This window comes from Spea bombifrons, chromosome 3 (genome assembly GCF_027358695.1).
Source record: "Spea bombifrons isolate aSpeBom1 chromosome 3, aSpeBom1.2.pri, whole genome shotgun sequence".
NCBI classification, from domain to species: domain Eukaryota; kingdom Metazoa; phylum Chordata; class Amphibia; order Anura; family Pelobatidae; genus Spea; species Spea bombifrons.
Window position 1 is genome coordinate 100,920,997 of NC_071089.1, and position 24,316 is coordinate 100,945,312.

Sequence of the window (24,316 nt, forward strand, 5' to 3'; positions counted from 1 at the left end):
CAAGTCAGTTTACTCCTCATGACCATGTGGTGTCCTACAACAGTGTGCTACCATAGTATGATATAACTCGCCACATCCCTACAGCCTTCCTTACTTCTCAGTTGATGAACGCAGTTGAATGAATTTGTCACGCAGAACCGACGACAGGCGAAGTATTTCCAGATATCTCCTATGCTCATCACTCGGGCCTTCAGTAAAACTCTGTGAGGATCAAAGTCAGAAGAGTTCATAAGAGACAGGAGAATTGCAATTGAATACCATAAATTTCTTTGGGATGATTGTGCAACTTTTTGTGTATTGTGCCCTCCTTGTGTGTCCTAAGGGTTAAAACATTTTCCTAAAACATGTATACATCACTCAATGCAGTCTACCAAGTGTATAAACAGATTATTGTTCCCCAAGAATGTCATATCTTTTAAGTAACCACAACATACAGCTGCGTATTTTTTTGGTCCTCACTAATAGAATAACATTTTTTCCTGATTATTATGGCTCATTAGAGAGGGCAGTACTGGCAAAAAAACAGAATTTCGCGTCTAAAAGCTTAGCTGGAACTTGAATAAAACTGGCTGTGAAGGCCAAGCAAATCAGCAATTTGTAAGCCGTTACTGTACAATAAAGAGACTCAGCTCTGTTTAGATTTGTAGGGTTTAAGCTAATTCTATCATGTTCAAATGCAGACCAGCTCTACACACAGTTTGTTAGTGAATGCACATACACATTGATGACAAACAGAGCTGCGTTCACAAGTGAAATGTGCCAGTTGTGGTGTATCCATTTTAACATTTATTAATGGGAAGACAATTTTAGGACTTAAAACCATTTCAGGAATGTCTACCATTCCAAAAGACTGTTCTATATGCTTCCGACTCCCCACATCACCCAACAGCATATGAGTGGGCTACCAGCCATTTGCATTGTGTGCCCAATGCCCAGTCCAGGTCTGATTTCCCGGGGTTTGTGTACCTTGCTTTCCTCTCTGCACTCAGACTCTGCACCGCCGCGTGATTGGTGGAGATGAAACGTAAGCTCGGTATCTAGTCTCTCATTGGCTAACGTCAGCAGTTCTATTTGCTTTTGCAGGGTCTTGTTGTCATATAAAAGGCTGCTACTCCTGTTGGGAAAGATGCAATAATGCTTCCTGTTTCTAGAGTACTAGGTATTTTTGCCACTTAAATAATTTTATTATAACACATAATATAAAAAGAGTGTAGCATAATAGTTAGCAGCATTCTTTTTAATGTTTAACCCTCTTCCAACTGTGAATGGTATATGGGGCGAGGGAAGGCACGGCTGAGGGTCCAAGCCTTTCAAAAGGCATTTTAAATTATTTAACCCCCAAGGGTTAAATATTTGTGCCATAAATGTATCACTTCTTAAATGATTTAACCACATCGGAGTTATTCAATTGAACTACATCTCAGAAATGTATTGGGTCTTAGCGGAAGTCCACCATTTCCTTCCTTTGAAGTAGTCCCATCAATTAAATCGTTATACATTTCAAAAATATTTTAATGTTACACTGGAATATGTTTTCAAACTATACCTTTTCAATGTCAGTAGATAGTATTATCAAGTAGAACTGGTAAAAACAAAGGACATTTACTACGCTTACATTTTTTTGTATTTTATTATTTAGCTGCACTAAAAATAATAAATATTTATTTACAGAATATTAATGTAGTTTTGAAACTAAAGTGTTACAAAATTCTTTAGTTTGGCTGAAACCCAAGCTGGCCAGTAGGCAAACCGGGAAAATGCCTGGTGGGCAGCATGTACGTCATCTCCAATCTGGCCCTGGTTGGGGCTCTAATTATTTTGAAATGAATCCGTTCTTTTGGCTTGGTATATACCTTTGACGCTCCTCTTCTAGTTGGGCCACAGTTCTCCTCAGATCTCTCTTGTGATCCTCCTCTTGTCTGTTCATGGCAGCTTCTGCTGAACCCAAACGAGCCTGAAACTGTTATAATATAGGACAGAAACATATTAGTCTTAATAATTCTCTTACAAATACCCGGTGCAGATATCAAACTGTCATCCCAACACAATGCGACCACAAGGGAAAATTTTTCATGCTTTTTTAAAATTTTTCAATACAAAATTATTGTGCACGGTACGCTGACATATTTCATCATTAGAAAGTGAATTAAGTGTTCATGCTTTTCCTATGACAAAAGCTTAACAGTAAACCAGACCCGCTTCTAAGTTTTAAACTAGATATCATTTCGAGCGGCAATTCAATGCCCCGTATTATCACACTAACAAAAAATGCATATTAGAGCATTTTGTAGGTACTTCTATGTACAAAAACCCAAAACGTAACTTTTAATATATTAATTAAAACCAAAAAGGTGTTTTTTATTTATATATTAAATGTTAAGCTTTTATGGTTCGTGTGGGATCGAATTCCCATTGTTTGTGGCATTTAGTTTTTAGGTATCTATTTTATTTTAAAAACTTAAATGGCAATGAAGCTAGCTGGCGGCGAGTATCCAAGCATGCGCACTACTTCGCAGGAGATGCATTAGGCTGAAAGCATCTCCTGGAAAACAACATAAAGAGTCCTAAACAATAGCTCTATGTAGTTAAATAAAAAAAAGTTATATTATATATATATGTATTTTTTTATTTTTATTTCTATAAAAGTTATATAAAGGTGACACTCATCATATACATATTATGGTCGAAGTATCATTTTTAGCTATAGATAATGCTATGTTCTGTGATATTCACATGCTTAATATGACAGGAGGAATGCATTCACTGATGTACAGCTTTTTTAGTAATTTTTTCCTGTTAGTTTTCACATTTAATCAGTACCAACAACCTTTCCTCATTATCTTTCTAAATGTATGGTCTCAGTGGAATAAGACAGAGACTGTAGGGAAAAATGCCTGCCATATACTTTCCATAATGGGATCTCATTTTCATGGCGCAGGAGTCCACACTTATTACTACATAGGCGCCATAAGAAATGAAAAGCGAGAAGCGAGACTGAAGTCACTAAATGTTATTTCAACTTATTTCAACGCAGTGCACTTAGGCTGGAGGCACACAGTGATTTAAGTCTTCCTCTCTTTACATTTCCAAAATTTCAATTTGGAAGACATTGTACTGTAAGTAGGGGTTTCATTTTTAAGATACATAGGCTAACTACTAACACATACTAACACGAGGATCAGTGCTTTTCATGCCGCAATATGTCTCTGCTGCAGACTAGTGTTAGCAGGCAGTCTGATGTTTTTTTTTAATCCTACATACATATTTTTTAAATTCTTTCCACTGACAATGTGCATTTTTTTTAACAATTCTCTAAATACCTGAACGAGAAGCTAACAAACCATTCGGACACAGATTAAACATATTATTTTCCATTGACATTACGTGGCTGACACTGATGAACACCGGCATCCAAATGAAGGCCGGATTCAGAGGATATGACTGAATGACACCCCCATTCAAACAATACAAGACACATAACAAATGGGGCATCTCTGTGGTATTTATATAGTTTGATCTTGTAATTTAAAGACAGGACTTATTCAGACTTGTTGGGTGTAATATTCAAAAATATCTTTCACATTCCTAGCATTGCGAAAACATGGGTTCAACATGTTCTGTAAAACCTGTCAATAATGTAGTATTTCCGGCGCTCTCTGATGTCACAAATATGCATCTGCATCAATGCGATCAGATTACATTTCACAAACATTTGCATGGCAAAAATGTTTGATAAAAGAAATAAACTATTTTTAATTATACGAGCCAGCTTTACCCGTTGTTTGTGTGCATGCCTTGCAATGGGATACAAAGTGGCCTAAACAAGAAATTATTTAATTGTTTGGTGTGTATTTGGTTGTTGTGGTTACTTTTTTTCCACGAAAAACATACATTTTGTATACTGCTTATTTTTCCATGCAGGAGCTTTTTGGAATGCTGCATATAAATCATTGATTAGCTTCCCTGTAGGTACGGCTTCCCTTCCGAAAGGGTTTCTGTATCCAGATACTGGACTTATAAATTTGGTTGACGGGTTTAATAACAATTACAGCTCTGATGTAATAAAATCATTGAGTTTTAACACTGGACACTTGTGTCAGGGTAGCCTGACAGAGTAGACATTGTATAAGTAAAATCTAAACAAATACAGTATACAGTTAGTAATAGTTATGACACTGTGTGCGTTACACTTACTGCTGATTTTTGCTCTTCATTTTCACGTGTTTTCTCCAAAAGCTGTTGCTCTAGTTCTCCACATCTCTTCTTATAGTGCAATACCTGGGTATTGTTATAAGAACAACTTTTAGAAGGAAGACTTTCCCCACCTCATAATACTACTAATCCTTCACCGTAAACTAAGACGAATCCCCTCTAACACCACAATATGTAAATTAATGGCTCTAGATCCATTCATTCAATCAAAACCCACATTTTTTATTATGCTTCCAAAACATGTCATGAAAGGTTCTAGATCACTCTACACTTTAACAAGGTATCATTCAATATAGAAACTAATGTGGAGAGAGGAAAGAGAGAGAGAGAGGAAAGAGAGAGAGACAGAGGAAAGAGAGAGAGATATCCTTACCATCCCTCTTTCACCTCATCATGATTCCACCACCCCACCACCTGAGAGCACTTTCTGGTGTACATTCACAAGACGCACAAACAAACAGATTTTCTGCATTAGTTTGGTGTTTAGTGGCGATGAGGGCCATCATACATTATCTCCAGTACACAAATAGAAATACCTTGTCCTGTAATCTCTGTACAAGCAGTGCTTGTTTCTGTTGCCCATCCTGAAACGCTGCCAGTTTGTGTTTATAAGCCATCTCCTCCTCCTTATGAAGACGCCTCATATCTAAAATCAGTTCACTTTCACGGCGGTTCTGACTCTGGGAGAAAACAGTTGGATGTGTTTAGACCACGCTCTTTCATATAAACATTGTTTCATGATGAAGCAGATATTTCTCAATGCTTTATTAGAAATGTTCACTTAAATAGGTCTTCATACAAAGTATTTCACATTTAAAAAGACAGCTGGAGGGAAAAATGTGAACTGTGGTGTGAGAGGACAGGGGCACAAAGCAGTCACATGACCTTGCTCACTATATGTTAAGCACTGAAACAGCTAACAGGTAGATATGGCCATCGAGCTTGAAATGAGGATATATGTGACAAACACGCTGCATAATGAGATGAGCTTGAGTATCTAAATGTAACATTTTAGCCATTGCTTAAAGAGATTGATATGAAATAGATTGATCATTAAATACTGCTAAACCACTAATGTATGAAAGACATGGAGTACAGAAGTCTCTGCTAACATATGTGAGACACTGTAAGCATTGATATATTAATGGTAGTGCCCTGGCCAGTGCTCCCAATCATCCCTTGACCCATCAGACCTACCAAGCCAATGAAGACCTCATCTGTTGCATGTCTAATATCTGAATTAGTTTACATGAAAATCATACTACAGGTGGCTGCACAGACCTGCAATATACAACTAGACCCAAAAAGTAGATCAGCCTTTAGTGAAGAGGCAGAGGGGCTGCTGCTCCCAAGATCTGCTGCCATAGGCCAAGGCCAAAATATATCACTAATCATAAAGCTAACTGTACTAATGTTTAGGGGGTCTTTAATTCCTAATTTCTGAAGCCAGTAAAGTAGTGCAGTTGGCAGTAAAGTTTAAGAATGGCATTAAGCCTGACTACATTAAAGAAGGTCAAGTACACCACGTACATTTTAATAATCCTTATCCCTAATACGTTTATAGACAGTATCATTTTGGTAGAAAAATCATAAAAACTCAAATAAAGTAGGAGGTGGGTGAGTCACCTTGAGAGCTTCTCCTCTGAAGACACACAGGTCTGCCATTTATCTTAATGGGTGCCACAAAGAGCTACTCTATTGGGTTGGACTCAATTTTACCAGGCTTTGACATACGTTTTGCTTGGCTTCAGCTACTGTTCCTTCCCATGCCTCCAAGATGGGAAGAGGAAAGTTGGGACTTGGCTTGGGCCCTCTACTGCCCTTAAAGTCAAAAGCTATCACACCATAGTACTGCAACTGTTCCTATACCTTTTCCACCAATGTATTGTATTTGATGGTGAGTTCATCATTCTCGTAGCGTGTTTGTTCCAACAGGTCTTTCATACGAGATAGCTCATCCTGTAGCAATCTGTTTTCCTCCTGCAGACCGTGGTATTGGTGTGAGTCTGTAACCTCTGAAGAACAAGAACACATTCAGAAATAAACATCAAATTCACAAGAAAGTGTACCAATACAAATAAATGATGATCCATTTGATGCAATGTACCGTAATATGAATGTTTTCAAAAGTCTAAACCAAGTAATTTGTGAGAAAATAGGGATTATGGGGAAACATTATATAAATTAGATAAATATGAGCCCATTAAATGTTTGGTATAATACATGAATGAGTTTTATATTTTTTTATTAAAAATATGCAATAGCATGGGAAGCAAGGCAATTACCCTAAACATTATATAAATTAGATAAATATGAGCTCGTTAAATGTTTGGTGTAATACATGAATGAGTTTTATATTGTTATATTAAAAATATGTAATAGCATGGGAGGAAAGGAAATTACCCTAACAATGGTGTTCTAAAATTATTTATTTCTGTTGTAGTTTTGTAATTCTTGGAAAGTTTATTTTACCCATAGACCCTCCTAAACATCTCCTCTACTAGTGTGTGCTGTCCCTCCAGTTATTTGTGTTAGTCTTTGAACTCACTGCCTGCTGGATCTGTTGGATCTTCACTCAGGTTCTGTATAATAATCTCCCTTATCTGAGCAGGAACAGGAGTCCGTCTGCCACTTTCTTCCTCAAGAGTCATCCTCCTCTCTCCAGTCACGCTCTCTGGATTCAGTACAGTGTCCTCCAAATTCTGAAATCAAGGTTGAAAATAAATGTTGTCACTCTAGTAATATGAATGAAATATGCTACTTATACACAGTATATGGCCTATAATGCATTTTTTAATATTGTGTGTGCAGATCTGATATCTTTTGTAAATTCACAATTTGCACAAAAATCAATAATTAATATTATGGAATACTAAAGATTTCTAATCATATGTTTTCTTAAATAGCATAACAACAAAGAAGCAGCAATGAGTCAGTATTAAAGTTAACATATCACTCAAAATTGAAGATACTATAGGTATTTTACTCCAACTGCTTTAAGTGTTGACTGGGCCATAAATCACATTTCAGACTACCCCCTGTTGGCTACCCTTGGTCTATATATTACAAGATTATGTTTGTAATATAAAGCACCTTTCTTTAAGATATATTGTTCCTCTTTGGGACCTAGATTACTCTGTCCCTCTTTCCTCTGCGAATGCCTATATACTAGGAGCTCAGAATATTTGTTGGACATGAGTGTATCTACACTACAGCCCTAAGCGTGTTTTTAAAAAATGTATGTATGTAGAATATATTGGGTTTTTTTTAAATGTCTTAGTTACATAAACAGTTGTCAATCAGTCTCAAAGTCTCATAAAAAGTGGCAGTAAATAAAATGTCGGAAGCTATTCATCTTCTTTCTCTGAAGACTTCAAAACTCTTACTTGGCAAGCCATCTAACCTTTACAAACCCATATCTAACCTTTTTTTTAGTACATAGGGTTCTATTTTGGCATTTTTCTAATTTGTCATGTTAACTATTAACCAAGATACATTTACTGCTGACCAAGAACCGTGTATAAACAGGGTTTATTTTGATGGTGCAGATAGACAGATATATATAGATTTATATATATATATATATATATATATATATATATATATATAGTTGCCGAAAGTATTTAGGGCTAATATTTGGCCATGCCCCCCTGTTTTAAGCAAGTGATTGATGTGTCTTATTTAAAATTATATCTAAAATATCTTTAAAATTCTGCTAAATTAGCAGCACTCAAAGCATTTGTCAACATAATGAATAAAGAATCTAAGATACTTATCAGTCAGAGAGCTTCTTTTATCAGCAGTTGGTGACAGCTATCTCCAATTGTCCATAGATTTGTATTTGTAACAGTGAAAATAGATCAGTGTTATAAGATATTGATCATACCGTTGTGTCTGAATACTGGTTGACAATGTAAGAGTAAAATACATTTGTTTTTCTCTTTTTTACAAGACACACCATAAACTCTGATAACATGTTGAACTAGAGGGGCAGTAACACCTGGCAAACCTGTTCAATTTAGAGACAAATCTTATAGAAGTAGAATACACTATATGACCAGAAGTATGTGAGCATAGGTTTCAGTCATGCCCATTACTAAAGGTGTACAAAATCAAGCACATAGACAGCCATCTCCATAGACACATTGGCAGTAGAATGGTTTGTACTGAAGTGCTCGGTGGCTTTAAGCATGGCAATGTCATAGGATGCCATAAGTCTGTTAATGGAATTTCTGCCTTCCTAGATCTGCCCCGGTCCACTGAAGGTGCTATTATTGTGAAGTGGAAGCATCTAGGAGTAACAGCTCAGCCACGAAGCTGTAGACCACACTTGCTCACAATCACTGTGCGTTGAGAGCTTCATGAAATGGGTTTCCATGGCTGATCATCTGCACACAAGCCAGAGATCAATAGGCGCAATGCCAAGCATAGGCTGATGTAAAACAGTAGAAACAGGTTTTCTAGAGTGACAAATCATGCTTCTCTAAATGGAAGTCTGATGAACAAATCTGGGTATGATAAATACCAGGAGAATGCTACCTACTGGAATGCACGGTAATGTAATGTTTGGTGGAGGAGGGATAATGGTCTAGGGGTATTTTTTAGGGTGTGGGCACCTTAGTTGCAGTGAAGTGGAAAGTTAATGCTACAGCACACAAAGATATTTCAGACAATTGTATGCACCGGTTTGGGGAAAGCCCTTTCCTGTTCCAGCATGACCAACTGTGTACAAATCAAGGTCCATAAAGATATGGTTTGACAAATTTGGTGAGGAACTCAAGTGACCTCCACAAAGCCCTGACCTTAACCCCACTGAATGCCTTTGGGATGACTTTGAACAATGATTGTGAGCCAGGCCTTTTCGGCTGATGTCAATACCAGACCTCAGAAATGCTCTTTTGGCTGAATGGGCACAAATTCCCGCAGACACACTCCAAAATCTTGTGCAAAGCCTTCTCAGAAAGGTGGAGGCTGCTAAAGCTGCAAAGGGAGGGGGGTGCAACTATATATTATCGCCCAAGGTTTTAGAATGGGATGTTCAGCTCATATAGGTGTGATGAGTCAGGTGCCCACATACTTTTGGTCATGTAGGTTATTCAGCAGTTTTCTGTAATACACATTCTGCTGTGACCTGCCTTATTCAGTGTGTATGCGATGTGTGTGTAAATCATTGTGCTTTCCTATATCCCAGGAGAGCAAGCGGCAATCACGTGGAGGGAGGAAAGACTAGCACTGGCACTTTTATTCAGTCCACTCTTTAGGTCTTGCCACCCCCACCCCGGCCGGAATTGCTTCCGCACCTGTTGGTGGCTGTTGTTTACTCAGGAGGCTGCCCCACCTCTTCCAGGCAGGAGCTGAAGCCCAGCTCAAAGATCTGGCAGTTTTCTTTTCCTTAACAGTCTGGGCAGGTGCCAGCACAGGAACAAGGGAGGCAGTATATGGAGAAAGAGAGAGAAGCTGGAGGAGGACAAATGAAGGAGAATGGCAATGTGAAAGCATGGAGAAGAGAGAAATATTGCTACATCTCAAGATACCTTCTAGATGTCCTCCTTTAGGACACTCGGATACCCTACCTATCAAGATGTCACATTGTGAAATAACCACACAACCAGCATCCATCTTTTCAGAAAACATGCACTGTATGAGAATGCATTGTTATTTAAGGCCAGAGGTCAAATTGATGAGTCTTGTCAGCAAAAGAACCCATCACTGAACATGTACTCATTCAAAAGCTTGTAGTGTATCTCCTCTTCCTGCACTCCCTCTACTGGACTCTCTCTTTGGGGCACAAATCACCCATTGTCCTAATTTCCCTTCTCTAATCTGGGATTTCAAATGATGTACAAAAAGCTGTACAGGATTTCAAAAAGCTGTACAGGGATACACTTAACAATGTGAATGTAAATCTACAGAAAAATAAGTTAATTTGTCCTTGTGCAGATCTATTTATTATAAGTATATAAATTTAGGTAATAACCGTTATGCATTTATCTACAAAACATTTGCAGCAAATTAGGACCAGTTTAGACGATTTACTTCTACACCCGGAAAGCTTGTAGGGCCCTTTAAAGAAGAGAGTGACGCGGTTAATAGAATCATAGGCTGGATTTCTTGTCTAGAATGGAATTTTTTTTTTATTTTTACATTGTGATCCTCAAACATGATATTTGGGGAACAAATCCTAAACTAGAACTTCCAATTGTTGGCCTGGGTATCTCTGCAAATTCTTTCAAAGCCAGTGTCTTCAAATTCTTCCACATCTGCCTACAGAACAACAAATCCTGTATTATTATACTGTAAGTCAGTGGCTGGAAACATTAGCACCTTGCACAGTTCAGTGCATACTACTAAATAAAGTCAGTGTTTTATAATACAACTTGGAGGCAAGAGGTGTTCCTGATTACCGTCTTCCCTGGCTGCTTGCTTCACATATTTAATAGTGCTAATTCCTGTTGTGCCCGCAAGGCCAACATATTGTATCCCCACATTGATGAAATAAAACCTCGGCAGCCTTGGTGAATTTTGAGCAGACAGAGACATATATTGGAAATGTTCAATTAAAGTTGATCAATGGAATGACTCTACCGCCCCCTGCTGGACACATGTAAGTATGTGCAGGATCCAGTTCAGAAGAATTATAGCGGCTCAAATGGTTACTGCCACCCCAACTCAGTTATCAACACTCACATATTCTGCTTAAAAATACATATATCTATTGTGTATGTTTTGGTCCAAATCAGTCTTGAATTTGGGTTTTTGTAAGCTAAACAAGGACTTTTTTACTTTATGTATAATTGAAGAAGTGACTCTTTGTGGTAAATCCAGGATATTTATGACACTACTCTGTCCAACTAATCCTAAATAGGCCCAGTGATGTCACAGATTCCTGCGTCCCTAAGTCTTGGGCACAAAAGAAGAGGCTGCCAGCTTTTGGAAGTAGATGGAGATGGCAGCAGGAAAGGAAACGTGGAGGTTCTTTGCAGGAAATATCTAGGGTCAGGGACAATTCCACATTTAGTTAAGTTGGGAGTTTTATTTCACCATCAGATATGGTTTACTAGAACCAACAAATGAGGTTAATGATTTTTTGGTCTCTATTTTACACTGAATGATTAGATCATAGCCCACACCTCCGTCAGATGGCTTTGGTTATTTCAGTCTATAAACCTAGGTATATAGGCATGTACGGTATTCTTTTATTGTGTAAATAGCCTTGTGAAATGTAAAATTTTGGACTAATAGGTTTTAACAAATCAATGGAAATAAAATGCTATTATCAGTACAGAGCAGGCTCCATATCCTGATATTATACAACAATAACGGCATTTATGTTATTAGAACAGACAAGCCGCACTGTCCTCAGCAGAATACTGGTAGTGGTAAAGTGGACATTACTACAGCCAACTCGAAGTCTACAATTATTGAGGCATAGAACAAAGTAACTCCCAATGGGAGAATCTTCTGTGGATAAGAGGAAACATATCAAAATGTTACTGTAAACTTATAATTCTGCAGAGATTTTATTTAAAGGCTAGAATTTTTTCCAGGCATCAATAACGCCAATCCAGATACTGGTTACTTGGTTACCCTGAGGGTTTTTTCACTAGGAATCTGTAGGAGAGTTTAAGTTTGAACTCCAAAGCTTTAATATTAATTATGAAGGGTCTCTCCTAGTGAACTTCTCTTACAAGAAGGTCTTGGTCGCTCTTGTATAACGCATAGTGAAATGTATTGAAAGTCGCCTTTTTGATTGAACTATGCATCATGCAGGACCAGCTCGGCTTTTTGTGAAGCAGATGCTTGGCAGAGTTGACCCTTCAAAATGCACAATGAAGTCAGAGAGTTGAAGTTGTCAGTCTCCAGCAAACTCCCACTTAGTGAATAAACTCAACATGGCTGAGTATATGGAGCAGTCACCAAAAATATGAAAAATTGCACGTGGGACATTTGTGACATTTACAGAAAGTTTGGGTCCAGCTACAAGTGAGGTATGCATGTCAATGCAACCAATTGTCAAAGTATTATTATTGTATTATTTATTTACCTTATTCCAGTTTGTCCTAACCCAAATCTCCTTCAAGCCTAGTAGGAGGTGGGGAACAAGACATAGAGGAACCACACAAACACTTAAAGGGATCACACGGCTATGTGCTTTTAACTAACCACTATGTTTTATGGAAAAAAATGATCCATGTGAACTCTTTTTCTGAATGACTGTAGATGATTTAGGACATCTTTAAAGTAAGAAGTATATTTACTGCAGAAGCAATTGTTCTTATACCAATTCAAAACTGAATATACATTAACTATACATGCTGAAGGCTAGTCTGTGAATTCCATCATGAAAATATATATGGTCTTTACAAACTGCTGGGCTGCTCTTGCCAAACAGCTGCCAAACTGACCAAAAATTGTAGGAGCCGCCAACAGATGAAGGTAAGCGGTGTATCTGTGTCTACAAATGTAATTTAGCAATACTTAACAGTTCAAACCTCAGTACAAATACTCCGGTCACTAAGAATGCCAACTTAATAGGTGTACGGTTACAGTGTTAATTAGGTTTGCAGACAGTTGGTCCAGCAGCAAAGGATACTTGGCCTGTTTGTAAAATAATACCAATAACAAAAGTTATGGTGGGTAAAGGTGATGAAAACATCCACTTAAAAGTAAGGGGTGTGGCAAAGTAATGGACTCTGTGTACATAAGTGGCAGATTGGAACGCTCATTATTCCCAGCATGGGGAGGGTTAATTGCTGGAGGTCAGCAAGGTGGAGCCAATTAACATGAACTCAGGTGCTTAAAGGGGCGGCCGTTAGAGGCATTAGATGTCTGGGAGTAGGGTGAGAGGCAGGCAAGCCAGAGGCCCTCAGACTGTATGAAAAGGATTTGTTTTTGAGAGTTGCTGTACAATCTCTTTTAGGACAATCCTGTCCTCTTGCTGTGCTTCCATCATAGCTCCCATCTGAGCAGTTATCAGCCGGTTGGTTTCCTGTTGCACTGTAGTAGCATGCAGGAGGGCCTTTAAAACATCCTCCATGTTGATACAGGGTTCAAACAGCAATATCCCACTTCTGACACCACTTGTGGCAGGATGGCTCGATCAAAACAAGAAACTCCGAACACCAGCAGAATGAAAGCAAGATGTGGTTTATTGCAGAATTGTACAGTCCACAGCAATGCACTTCATAGTGTAAATAAACCAAAGCAAAAACAAATCCTTTTCATACAGTCTGAGGGCCTCTGGCTTGCCTGCCTCTCACCCTACTCCCAGACATCTAATGCCTCTAACGGCCGCCCCTTTAAGCACCTGAGTTCATGTTAATTGGCTCCACCTTGCTGACCTCCAGCAATTAACCCTCCCCATGCTGGGAATAATGAGCGTTCCAATCTGCCACTTATGTACACAGAGTCCATTACTTTGCCACAGGGGGTAGTAGAAGCATCGCTAAACACTAAAGTGTATATAGAGGCAAAAGGTGATCATTGTTGACCTTGCTTGCATGCGCCTACCCAGAATCCCTTGTGGTTGTGGCAGCACCAGGAGATTTCTGAGGGAAAAACAAGCCTTCTGGCTTGTCTGGTGTTTGTAGATTACTACACCTTGTAAAATAATGAAATAGGGAATAATGGTTTACTTTCTTAGTAGCCATGAAAAGATGCACCCACAAAGATCAAAGTACAATATGCTAGGCTCCAGGAGTTGACTGGATCCTTGGATTTGTCTAGTGCCTTTCCTAATTCTAACCTAAGAGCAAAAGGGCATTAAATAAATCCTTTTACATGCGTCTATGAAAAGGGGTATAATATGTAAATGCATGCATCTACTGGTAAAAGCTATAACACTATAACAGACAGTTATGCTATCATTTAACATCCTAGAAGTTCCTATAAGGAGGAACCGGATAAACATCAGAAAAGGCAAACTCTACAGACAATAACGGACTAACCAAGCAGGTATACCGGAAATATTCGAGTCTCCACTCAGCGACGTTGGCAGAAAAAAAAAAAAAGATCTGATCCCTAACTGAAAGCAGGGATCCGTTCTTGGAACCGGTAGCTTGGTCATTTCCATGGCGACTATGGCTAGATCAGCTTGTTCGCATGCCCCAAAAAGACTCTGATCTCTAGTTAACCCTTTCACGACCAGGCTTTTCCACACTCTAGTGCCCAGAGCTTTTTTGCCATTTTTACCATATGTTTGTTATTTTTAGTCTTTCATGTTTAGTGTGCCCACATGTTTGTATGTTTGTTTTTTTTTCAGGTAAATACACAGTACTTTCTTTTAATATATATATATATTTTTTATTATTATTTTTTTTTCTTGTGAATTCCAAAATTTAGTTACCACTTGTAAATAAAATGTGGTTGTTTGGACCACTTTATATTTCATTATATTTCATATAAATATAGTCATTGGAACCATAACAGACAAACAGGTGTAAAGCACATAAAAAAGCTCAGCATGCCGCCACACGTATCCAGCACATACAGTCTCATTAGAGGAGCACAGAAAGGATCCTTGTTAATCTAGAAACTCTTGTGTTGATCCAGAATTTAAGGATTCCAGTTAGTGGCCCAAAATGTGGTAGATAAGAGGGTGGTGGATGAAACAAATGAAACAGACTCCCAGCAAAGGTGGTAGAGGTTAACACAGTCATGGAATTTAAACAGGCAAATGGTTATCCTGAATCTAAGACTAGACCAGGGGACTGATTCAAAAAACAGGTAAAAATGGGCAGACTAGATGGGCCCAATGGTTCTTATCTATCTGTGTTTCTAAATCACAGCACCCAGGAGGCAGTTACCCACCTGTACCACCTGCCATCCCTCCCCTGTATACTTTTCTATGTATTAAATATTCGTGACCAGTGCTATTAATTATTACCTATGATTTTTGTGTCCAAAGCATTATCACTAAATCTCTTTTGAGATAAAATGTCATCAATCCGTTCTAAACTGGTATTTGTTTTCAGACTTGTTATAGAAGTAATACCACAGAGGGAGACCATCCCATACTGTGTTTCGTAGATCACATACATAACGTCACTTTTAGGGTACTTTCATTATCCATCACGAGACTGTACTTAATAATAGAGGCCATGACACGTTAAAATCGTTTGCTGAAGAGTCCTCACCTGTATCACGGTCTCCAGATTCATTTCTGCTCCGGCCATGGCGATCGCTCCTGCGCTACACACCTTCCAAGTCAACTCTGAGCCCTCAGTTTTTGGTCCGCACGATCCGTTTCCTCCGTTGTCATGGTAACGGCGGACGCCGCGTCAGATTCGCTGCCTTGGTAACAAAATGCGACGCCAGTCTCTGCATGGTGGTCTTAGGAAAGAGTGCCGATAACTTGGTTAGGGGGCGGGACGTTTGTTACTTTGGTGACGGCGGCTGAAAGCAGGGCGGGAAACCGGAGGGAGAAGAGGGAAACAGGAGTTGGAAGGAGGAATTCCATTGGCAGCGGAGCTTATCCTTTAATCACCATGAAGCCACTCTCATTATAGATCGATAATGAAGAAATATTTACACACATATGTGGAGACAAGTAATAAAAAGAAATATTGTAAACACAGCAAATAATATTACACGTTTCGCTGTATCAGCTTCTTCAAGGAGCTTCCAGTAAGAGGTAGCTTTCTCTCTTCTTATACAAAGGCCTTTTTCACAACCTGTAATTGAGGTTTTTACCAACACCTGAGTGGCTAACTGTTGGGGCCCTAAGCAAATAAACATTATCAGGGCCATATCTTTCACAAAAGTAACTCTATATTTAGTTTAGGGAAATCTAGATTACAGATAAGGCACTTTATGAGGTATTGGTGCCACATTCTTTTTCTATTTATGTGGGACTAATTATATGAATGGGCGCCCTATAGTGCGTCTTAACCTTCTGAATACTGGGATCAAGCGCACATGTTCCTCTGTGAAACCAGACAGATTTTTATAGTTTTGCTATAGCTTTGAGACTTGAGCATTCAGATTTGGACGCACTTTTTTTTTTTTTTTTTAACAAAAAATGCCAAAAAATAATTGCAAAAGTGCCATAACAAGCCATTTTGGTGCTCATTGATGAGGTAAAGTGTGAGGAACTGCATGAAGGAGAGTACATATTATACTGATAAGCAGAAGTAGCCAAAAAATGGTTATGGCTGTGATTGATGGGTCCAAAAACCTGTGGGAGTTTTCCTTACATTTTCACTCTGGCCAATCAGCATATACAAAGGGATGGGACAAGCATTAGATATATAAGTGTGCTGACGCCATTTTAGCTTGTCAGTAGCAGCAGTTACAGAGCTGTAAAGTTTGGGGTGTGAGACGGTGCCAGCTTAGTAGAGGCTGAGATTGAGGCTGATTGCTCATATACAATTCTGGCAGTTAATTAATAAAGGAATAGTTTATTTTAGTGCAGAAAACATACTGGGAGAAGATACTGTGGTGTGCTACTTTAGTGTATGTATATAATTTATATACTGCAGCAGGCGTTTTCCCCCCATTTATTTTAGGGCAAAACTTAGAGATTTTGGTAAACACAAATAAATATTTGTGACAAAACTAGGCATTTAACTGCTTGCACACAGTGTGCTTTAGTTGTTTATTGAACACTGCTCTGTCCCCGAATAGAGTTTAGTTGATTAAGACAGTTGCACCTGTACGCTACTAGCCAAATCTCTAATTTGTGGACATCACAACATTTTTAATACCTTTCTGTCTTATAACATATTATTCTTAATCTTCATTGATAACTATTCGTGACAAAACAAGGCAGTTTACTGGCACGCAGTGTAACTGTCAGTTGTTTAAAATGTAAAACCTGTTCCTGAATAGTTTTAAAACAGTACTCAGCTTTTGGTATGCAGGCTCCGTCTGTAGTTATTGAATATCGAGGGTGTCTAAACTGCTTGCGGGTCTTCCAACTTCCCAATTTGAACAGCAGGAAAAAATGAGGTTTGCAGTCGGCAAATAATACAAAAGATGTATTCATGGTCCGTGGACTCCTTAAAAGCATGACGGAAGAAACCCCTTAGTGCAAAAAATATACATAGTCTCCCTGAACAAAGCTATCCCATCTGTGTGCTTTGTCAAAAGCATTTAAAAAAAGATTTATTATCTTCTTGTCTTATAACATATTATTCTTAATCTTCATTTGTAACTATTGGTGACAAAACAAGGCATTTTACTGGGCTTATGCACAGTGTGACTGTCTCAGTTTTTCACATTTCGTTTAAGACAGTTGCCCATCTATGCTAGTACTGGCCAAAAATGTAATTTGTGGACAAGTTAATTTTATTTATTATATTTATATCACATGATATAGTATTCTTCATTGATAAATTGGTGACAAAACCATGCAATTTACCAGACTTGTTAACAGTGTGACTGTCAGTTTAATATATATATATGATAGAAAGATAATTAAAAAATGAACTTGTTCTAATTTTAGGACAAGTTCATTTTTTAATTATCTTTCTATCATATCTATTGTTCTTCGTTGATACATATTGGTGACAAAACCAGGAATTTTACTGGACTTGTGCACAGTGTGACTGGCAGTTGTTTCAAATTAAAAACCTGTTCCTTAGTAGACAGTTGTCCATTTACGTTACCAGTAAAACTTCTAATTTGTGAACTCAAAATCTTTATTATTATCTTCAATTCATTGGTGACAAACATCAGCTCACATTTTCACAGCTCTTATGAAGATGCTGGTTCAGTTTATTGTTTATCTGGGCTAGTCAGCAATATGTAAAAATATATATGCGTCCTGGAAAATATGGCTGATGTAGTCACCCAGCACTAGATTCACCAGAGCCTTTTGGGCAGCACCCCTAGATACTTTGATGGGTACTAATACCACCCAAGCTCCCTATGAAATGGTCAAAGCCTATATTTCCCAACACCCGGTGTAGCAGATGGCTTTCTTAAAAAGTCAATATTCCCAAATTAGGGTATCCAGCAATCAATATTCAAAGTGAGTGAGGTTCTAGTGTTGCTGCTCTGTCTCCTTCCTTAGGAAATATTGTGGCAATTCAGTCATGTTTGAAGGGGCTACATATACCAATGCCTACCTGCCCAGTGCTCTACCACTGCTGCTGCTCCTCCTCTTCCACTGTCCTTCAATTATTTTTAATTTGTGTAATATTGCCATACCTGGGGGCTCCAGATCCTCCGGGTCGTGGGAGCAGGGTACTGGCAAGCCCCACTCCCTGCCCATTTTTTCTTTTATTGACAGGGTCTTGGCTGTATCCCGCAAGAGTAGGCTCCGGGTAGCTGGAGCCCATAAGTTTCCAGGTATGAATATTGGAGAAATTCAGACCTGCTCCAAGAGGCTGCATGTGCCTATCATCGGCCAGTGTCTGCCTGCCCAGGCCCAGTGCCCTGCTTCTGCTCCTCTTTCACTGTTCTTATTCCAGGTGATCAATTCTTAATTTTTCTAATATGGAAGGGGGGATCATTATTGTGCCTGAATGTAAGAGGAGAAATGGAAGGTGTGTATTACTTATAATTGGTAAATAAAATCACATTGATGGTTGCACACACAAATAAATAATCCCTTGAATTGAATTCTTAAGTTTAATAATTAAATCCTTAACTTAATTGGTGTTTTCAACCAATTTAAACATAAAAAAACATAAAGAAAAGCACATAGTGTGAACGTCCCTTATTAAGGCTTAAAAAACGCCTCTTGCGGGGTCCAGAGAAACACTGGAATCGCTGTGCAAAGTCTGTGAGGACCTTCCTTGTGGCCGACGGAGCAGTATTCAGGACACACATGCACACTACACGTTTCGCTGTATCAGCTTCTTCAAGGAGCTTCCAGTAAGAGGTAGCTTTCTCTTTTCTTATACCCTTACATTTGGTTTTATCCTAATCTGTCCCAATTAGCTCTATTTCTAACATAATCAGTTCAGTTTTGTTACAGTTCAGGGATTTTCTACACAAGCAACAACGCAAGCGATCAGGAGAGATAACAATTCTATCCTTAAAGACACTGGTAGCACTGTGTCCAGATCAGGGAGACCACACAATGACAAAGGCTCAAAGACCCAATGAGCGAATTAAAACAAAACACATGCCCTGGTGATTAAATGACAAAGCCTTTTTTCCTGCTGTACGCCACACTCGGTTCTGGCCTGCCATCTTTTTCGTTTCATTTTTAAACATAATACAAGGGAAGTATTATTAATTTGTGGTTAAATGTGTCTGTCGGGGCCTGTCCTCGCCTGTGCCCTACCCCTCTACCTCAATGCCCTTCCTTACTCTGGGGGATCAATTCTTATTTTTCTAATATGGGGCATCAGTCTTGTGGCTGGATGTGTCTGTTTGCCAGTGACTGTCCTACTCTGTGCCCTGTCCTGTGCCTTAATGCCCTTCCTTACTTTCGTGGATCATTTTTTGTTCTATTTTTCTAATATAAATCTGTGTGCCAGTGCTTGCCCTGTGCCCTGCTCTGCTGCTGCAGCTCAATCTCCTTCCTAACTATGAGGGGAAAATAAATATTTTTCTAATTCACTCCCAGTGCCATACTACTACTGCTGCCATAGTACCTTCCACACTCTGAAGAATCAATTAATCAAACTGGTCCAGTTTTTGGAGCATACTGCTTGATGTGTGTTTCCATTAGTGCAGTGCTGCTGTTGCTGATGGTGGACCTGCAGTTCAAAACCGAGTGTCGATCTCTTCTTTAACACTGAGGGCTGAGGTGAAAAGTGAGTCCAGAAATTATCAGTGACATCTTCTCTTGGGAATGCCCCCAAAAGGGGACATACTAAAACGAATGACAAAATGGAATGCCCATAGACTTTAATGGGGAGGAATGCCCATAGACTATAATGGGGAGGAATGCCCATAGACTTTAATGGAAGGGAAAAGAATCATTGATTTTGAAATAAAAGCTTAAGAAATAGCATTTAGATCTTTGGCACACATACTCCCCTAGCACACACATGTGATCTAAAACTCAGATTACGTTGGATTATAGCTGTTTTCTATGGAATGACAGGTGAATGACAGTTTTGAGGGAATGCCCATAGGATATAATGGGAGAAAAATCAAACCTTTTTTTTCAGACAAAACCCTGTGAAAAGTCATATAGATCTTTGGCACATATACTCTCCTAGTACAGATAAATGATCTAAAACTCATATTAAGTGGGATTATAGCTGTTTTCTATGGAATGACAGGTGAATGACAGTATTGATGGAATGCCCATAGGATATAATAGGAGAAAAATCAAACCTGTTTTTCAGATAAAACCCTCTAAACTATCATATAGATCTCTGGCACATATACTCTCCTAGTACAGATAAATGATCTAAAACTCATATTATGTGGGATCATAGCTGTTTTCTATGGAATGACAGGTGAATGACGGTATTGATGGAATGCCCATAGGATATAATGGGAGAAAAATCAAACCTGTTTTTCAGACAAAACCCTCTGAAATATCATATAGATCTTTGGCACATATACTCCCTTAGTACAGAGACAGGATCTAAAACTCATATTATTTGGGATTATAGCTGTTTTCTATGGAATGACAGGAGAATGACAGTTTTGAGGGAATGCCCATAGGATATAATGGGAGAAAAATTAAACTTGTTTTTTTAGAGAAAACCCTCTGACATATCATATAGATCTTTGTCATGTATACTCCCCTAGTACAGTTATAGGTTCCAAACCTCATATTAAGTGGAATTATAGCTGTGTTCTATGGAATGACAGGTGAATGACAGTATTGATGGAATGCCCATAGGATATAATGGGAGAAAAATCAAACTTGTTTTTTTAGAGAAAACCCTCTGACATATCATATAGATCATTGTCATGTATACTCCCCTAGTACAGTTATAAGTTCCAAACCTCATATTAAGTGGAATTATAGCTGTGTTCTATGGAATGACAGGTGAATGACAGTATTGATGGAATGCCCATAGGATATAATGGGAGAAAAATCAAACCTTTTTTTCAGACAAAACCCTCTGAAAAATCATATAGATCTTTGGCACATATACCCTCCTAGTACAGATACATGATCTAAAACTCATATTAAGTGGGTTTATAGCTGTTTTCTATGGAATGACAGGTGAATGACAGTTTTGAGTGAATGCCCATAGGATATAATGGGATAAAAATTAAACTTGTTTTTTAGAGCAAACCCTCTGACATATCATATAGATCTTTGTCATGTATACTCCCCTAGTACTGAGACAGGATCTAAAACTCATATTATGTGGAATTATAGCTGTGTTCTATGGAATGACAGGTGAATGATGGTATTGATGGAATGCCCATAGGATATAATGGGAGAAAAATCAAACCTGTTTTTCAGACAAAACCCTCTGAAATATCATATAGATCTTTGGCACATATACTCCTCTAGTACAGAGACAGGATCTAAAACTCATATTATGTGGGATTATAGCTGTTTTCTATGGAATGACAGGTGAATGACAGTTTTGAGTGAATGCCCATAGGATATAATGGGATAAAAATTAAACTTGTTTTTTAGAGCAAACCCTCTGACATATAATTTAGATCTTTGTCATGTATACTCCTCTAGTACAGTTATAGGTTCCAAACCTCATATTAAGTGGAATTATAGCTGTGTTCTATGGAATGACAGGTGAATGACGGTATTGATGGAATGCCCATAGGATATAATGGGAGAAAAATCAAACTTGTTTTTTAGAGAAAACTCTCTGACATATCATATAGATCTTTGTCATGTATACTCCCCTAGTACAGAGACAGGATCTAAAACTCATATTATGTGGGATTATAGCTGTTTTCTATGGAATGACAGGTGAATGACAGTATTGATGGAATGCCCATAGGATATAATGGGAGAAAAATCAAACCTTTTTTTCAGACAAAACCCCTCTGAAATATCATATCGATCTTTGGCACATATACTCCTCTAGTACAGACACAGGATCTAAAACTCATATTATGTGGAATTATAGCTGTTTTCTATGGAATGACGGATGAATGACAGTTTTGATGGAATGCCCATAGGATATAATGGGAGAGAAATTAAACTTGTTTTTTAGAGAAAACCCTCTGACATATCATATAGATCTTTGTCATGTATACTCCCCTAGTACAGAGACAGGATCTAAAACTCATATTATGTGGGATTATAGCTGTTTTCTATGGAATGACAGGAGAATGACAGTTTTGAGGGAATGCCCATAGGATATAATGGGAGAAAAATTAAACTTGTTTTTTTAGAGAAAACCCTCTGACATATCATATAGATCTTTGTCATGTATACTCTCCTAGTACAGTTATAGGTTCCAAACCTCTTATTAAATGGAATTATAGCTGTGTTCTATGGAATGACAGGTGAATGGCAGTATTGATGGAATGCCCATAGGATATAATGGGAGAAAAATCAAACTTGTTTTTTAAGAGAAAACCCTCTAACATATCATATAGATATTTGGCACATATACTCCCCTAGTACAGAGACAGGATCTAAAACTCATATTAAGTGGAATTATAGCTGTTTTCTATGGAATGACAGGAGAATGACAGTATTGATGGAATGCCCATAGGATATAATGGGAGAAAAATGTAACTTGTTTTTTTAGAGAAAACCCTCTGACATATCATATAGATATTTGTCATGTATACTCCTCTAGTACAGGTATAGGTTCTAAACTTCATATTAAGTGGAATTATAGCTGTATTCTATGGAATGACAGGTGAATGACAGTATTGATGGAATGCCCATAGGATATAATGGGATAAAAATCAAACCTGTTTTTCAGACAAAACCCTGTGACATATCATATAGATCTTTGGCACATATACTCCTCTAGTGCAGAGACAGGATCTAAAACTCATATTATGTGGGATTATAGCGGTTTTCTATGGAATGACAGGTGAATGACAGTTTTGAGTGAATGCCCATAGGATATAATGGGATAAAAATTAAACTTGTTTTTTAGAGAAAACCCTCTGACATATCATATAGATCTTTGTCATGTATACTCCTCTAGTACAGTTATAGGTTCCAAACCTCATATTAAGTGGAGTTATAGCTGTTTTCTATGGAATGACAGGTGAATGACAGTATTGATGGAATGCCCATAGGATATAATGGGATAAAAATCAAACCTGTTTTTCAGACAAAACCCTCTGAAATATCATATAGATCTTTGGCACATATACTCCTCTAATACAGAGACAGGATCTAAAACTCATATTAAGTGGAATTATAGCTGTTTTCTATGGAATGACAGGTGAATGACAGTTTTGAGTGAATGCCCATAGGATATAATGGGAGAAAAATCAAACCTGTTTTTTAGCGAAAACCCTCTGACATTTCATATAAATCTTTGGCACATATACTCCCCTAGTACAGTTATATGTTCTAAAACTCATATTAAGTGGAATTATAGCTGTGTTCTATGGAATGACAGGTGAATGACAGTATTGATGGAATGCCCATAGGATATAATGGGAGAAAAATCTAACTTGTTTTTTAGAGCAAACCCTCTGACATATCATATAGATCTTTGTCATGTATACTCCCCTAGTACAGTTATAGGTTCCAAACCTCATATTAAGTGGAATTATAGCTGTTTTCTATGGAATGACAGGTGAATGACAGTATTGATGGAATGCCCATAGGATATAATGGGAGAAAAATGAAACTTGTTTTTTAGAGAAAACCCTCAGACATATCATATAGATCTTTGTCATGTATACTCCCCTAGTACAGTTATAGGTTCTAAACCTCATATTAAGTGGAATTATAGCTGTGTTCTATGGAATGACAGGTGAATGGCAGTATTGATGGAATGCCCATAGGATATAATGGGAGAAAAATCAAACCTGTTTTTCAGACAAAACACTCTGAAATATCATATATATATTTGACACATATACTCAACTAGTACAGAGACAGGATCTAAAACTCATATCATGTGGGATTATAGCTGTTTTCTATGGAATGACAGGTGAATGACGGTATTGATGGAATGCCCATAGGATATAATGGGAGGAAAATCAAACTTGTTTTTCAGAGAAATCCATCTGACATATCATATAGATTTTTGTCATTTTGACCACTGGTGACACTTGTAATATGTTG

The 24,316-nt window shown here is 38.0% G+C and overlaps 1 protein-coding gene across 1 annotated transcript in view; it reads right to left on the bottom strand.

The window, feature by feature from the left end:
- Positions 1-15,398, bottom strand: part of LOC128482677 (rootletin-like) — a 40,857-nt gene extending 25,459 nt beyond the window's left edge. The window contains exons 1-8 of the mRNA XM_053458523.1: positions 15,348-15,398; positions 6,761-6,914; positions 6,082-6,227; positions 4,749-4,892; positions 4,195-4,278; positions 1,854-1,960; positions 967-1,114; positions 95-201 (exon numbers count right to left, since the gene is read on the bottom strand). Coding sequence (XP_053314498.1) covers positions 95-201; positions 967-1,114; positions 1,854-1,960; positions 4,195-4,278; positions 4,749-4,892; positions 6,082-6,227; positions 6,761-6,914; positions 15,348-15,386 — 929 coding nt within the window. The 5' untranslated portion in view covers positions 15,387-15,398. The remainder of the gene's footprint in view (positions 1-94; positions 202-966; positions 1,115-1,853; positions 1,961-4,194; positions 4,279-4,748; positions 4,893-6,081; positions 6,228-6,760; positions 6,915-15,347) is intronic.
- Positions 15,399-24,316: the final 8,918 nt, after the last annotated feature.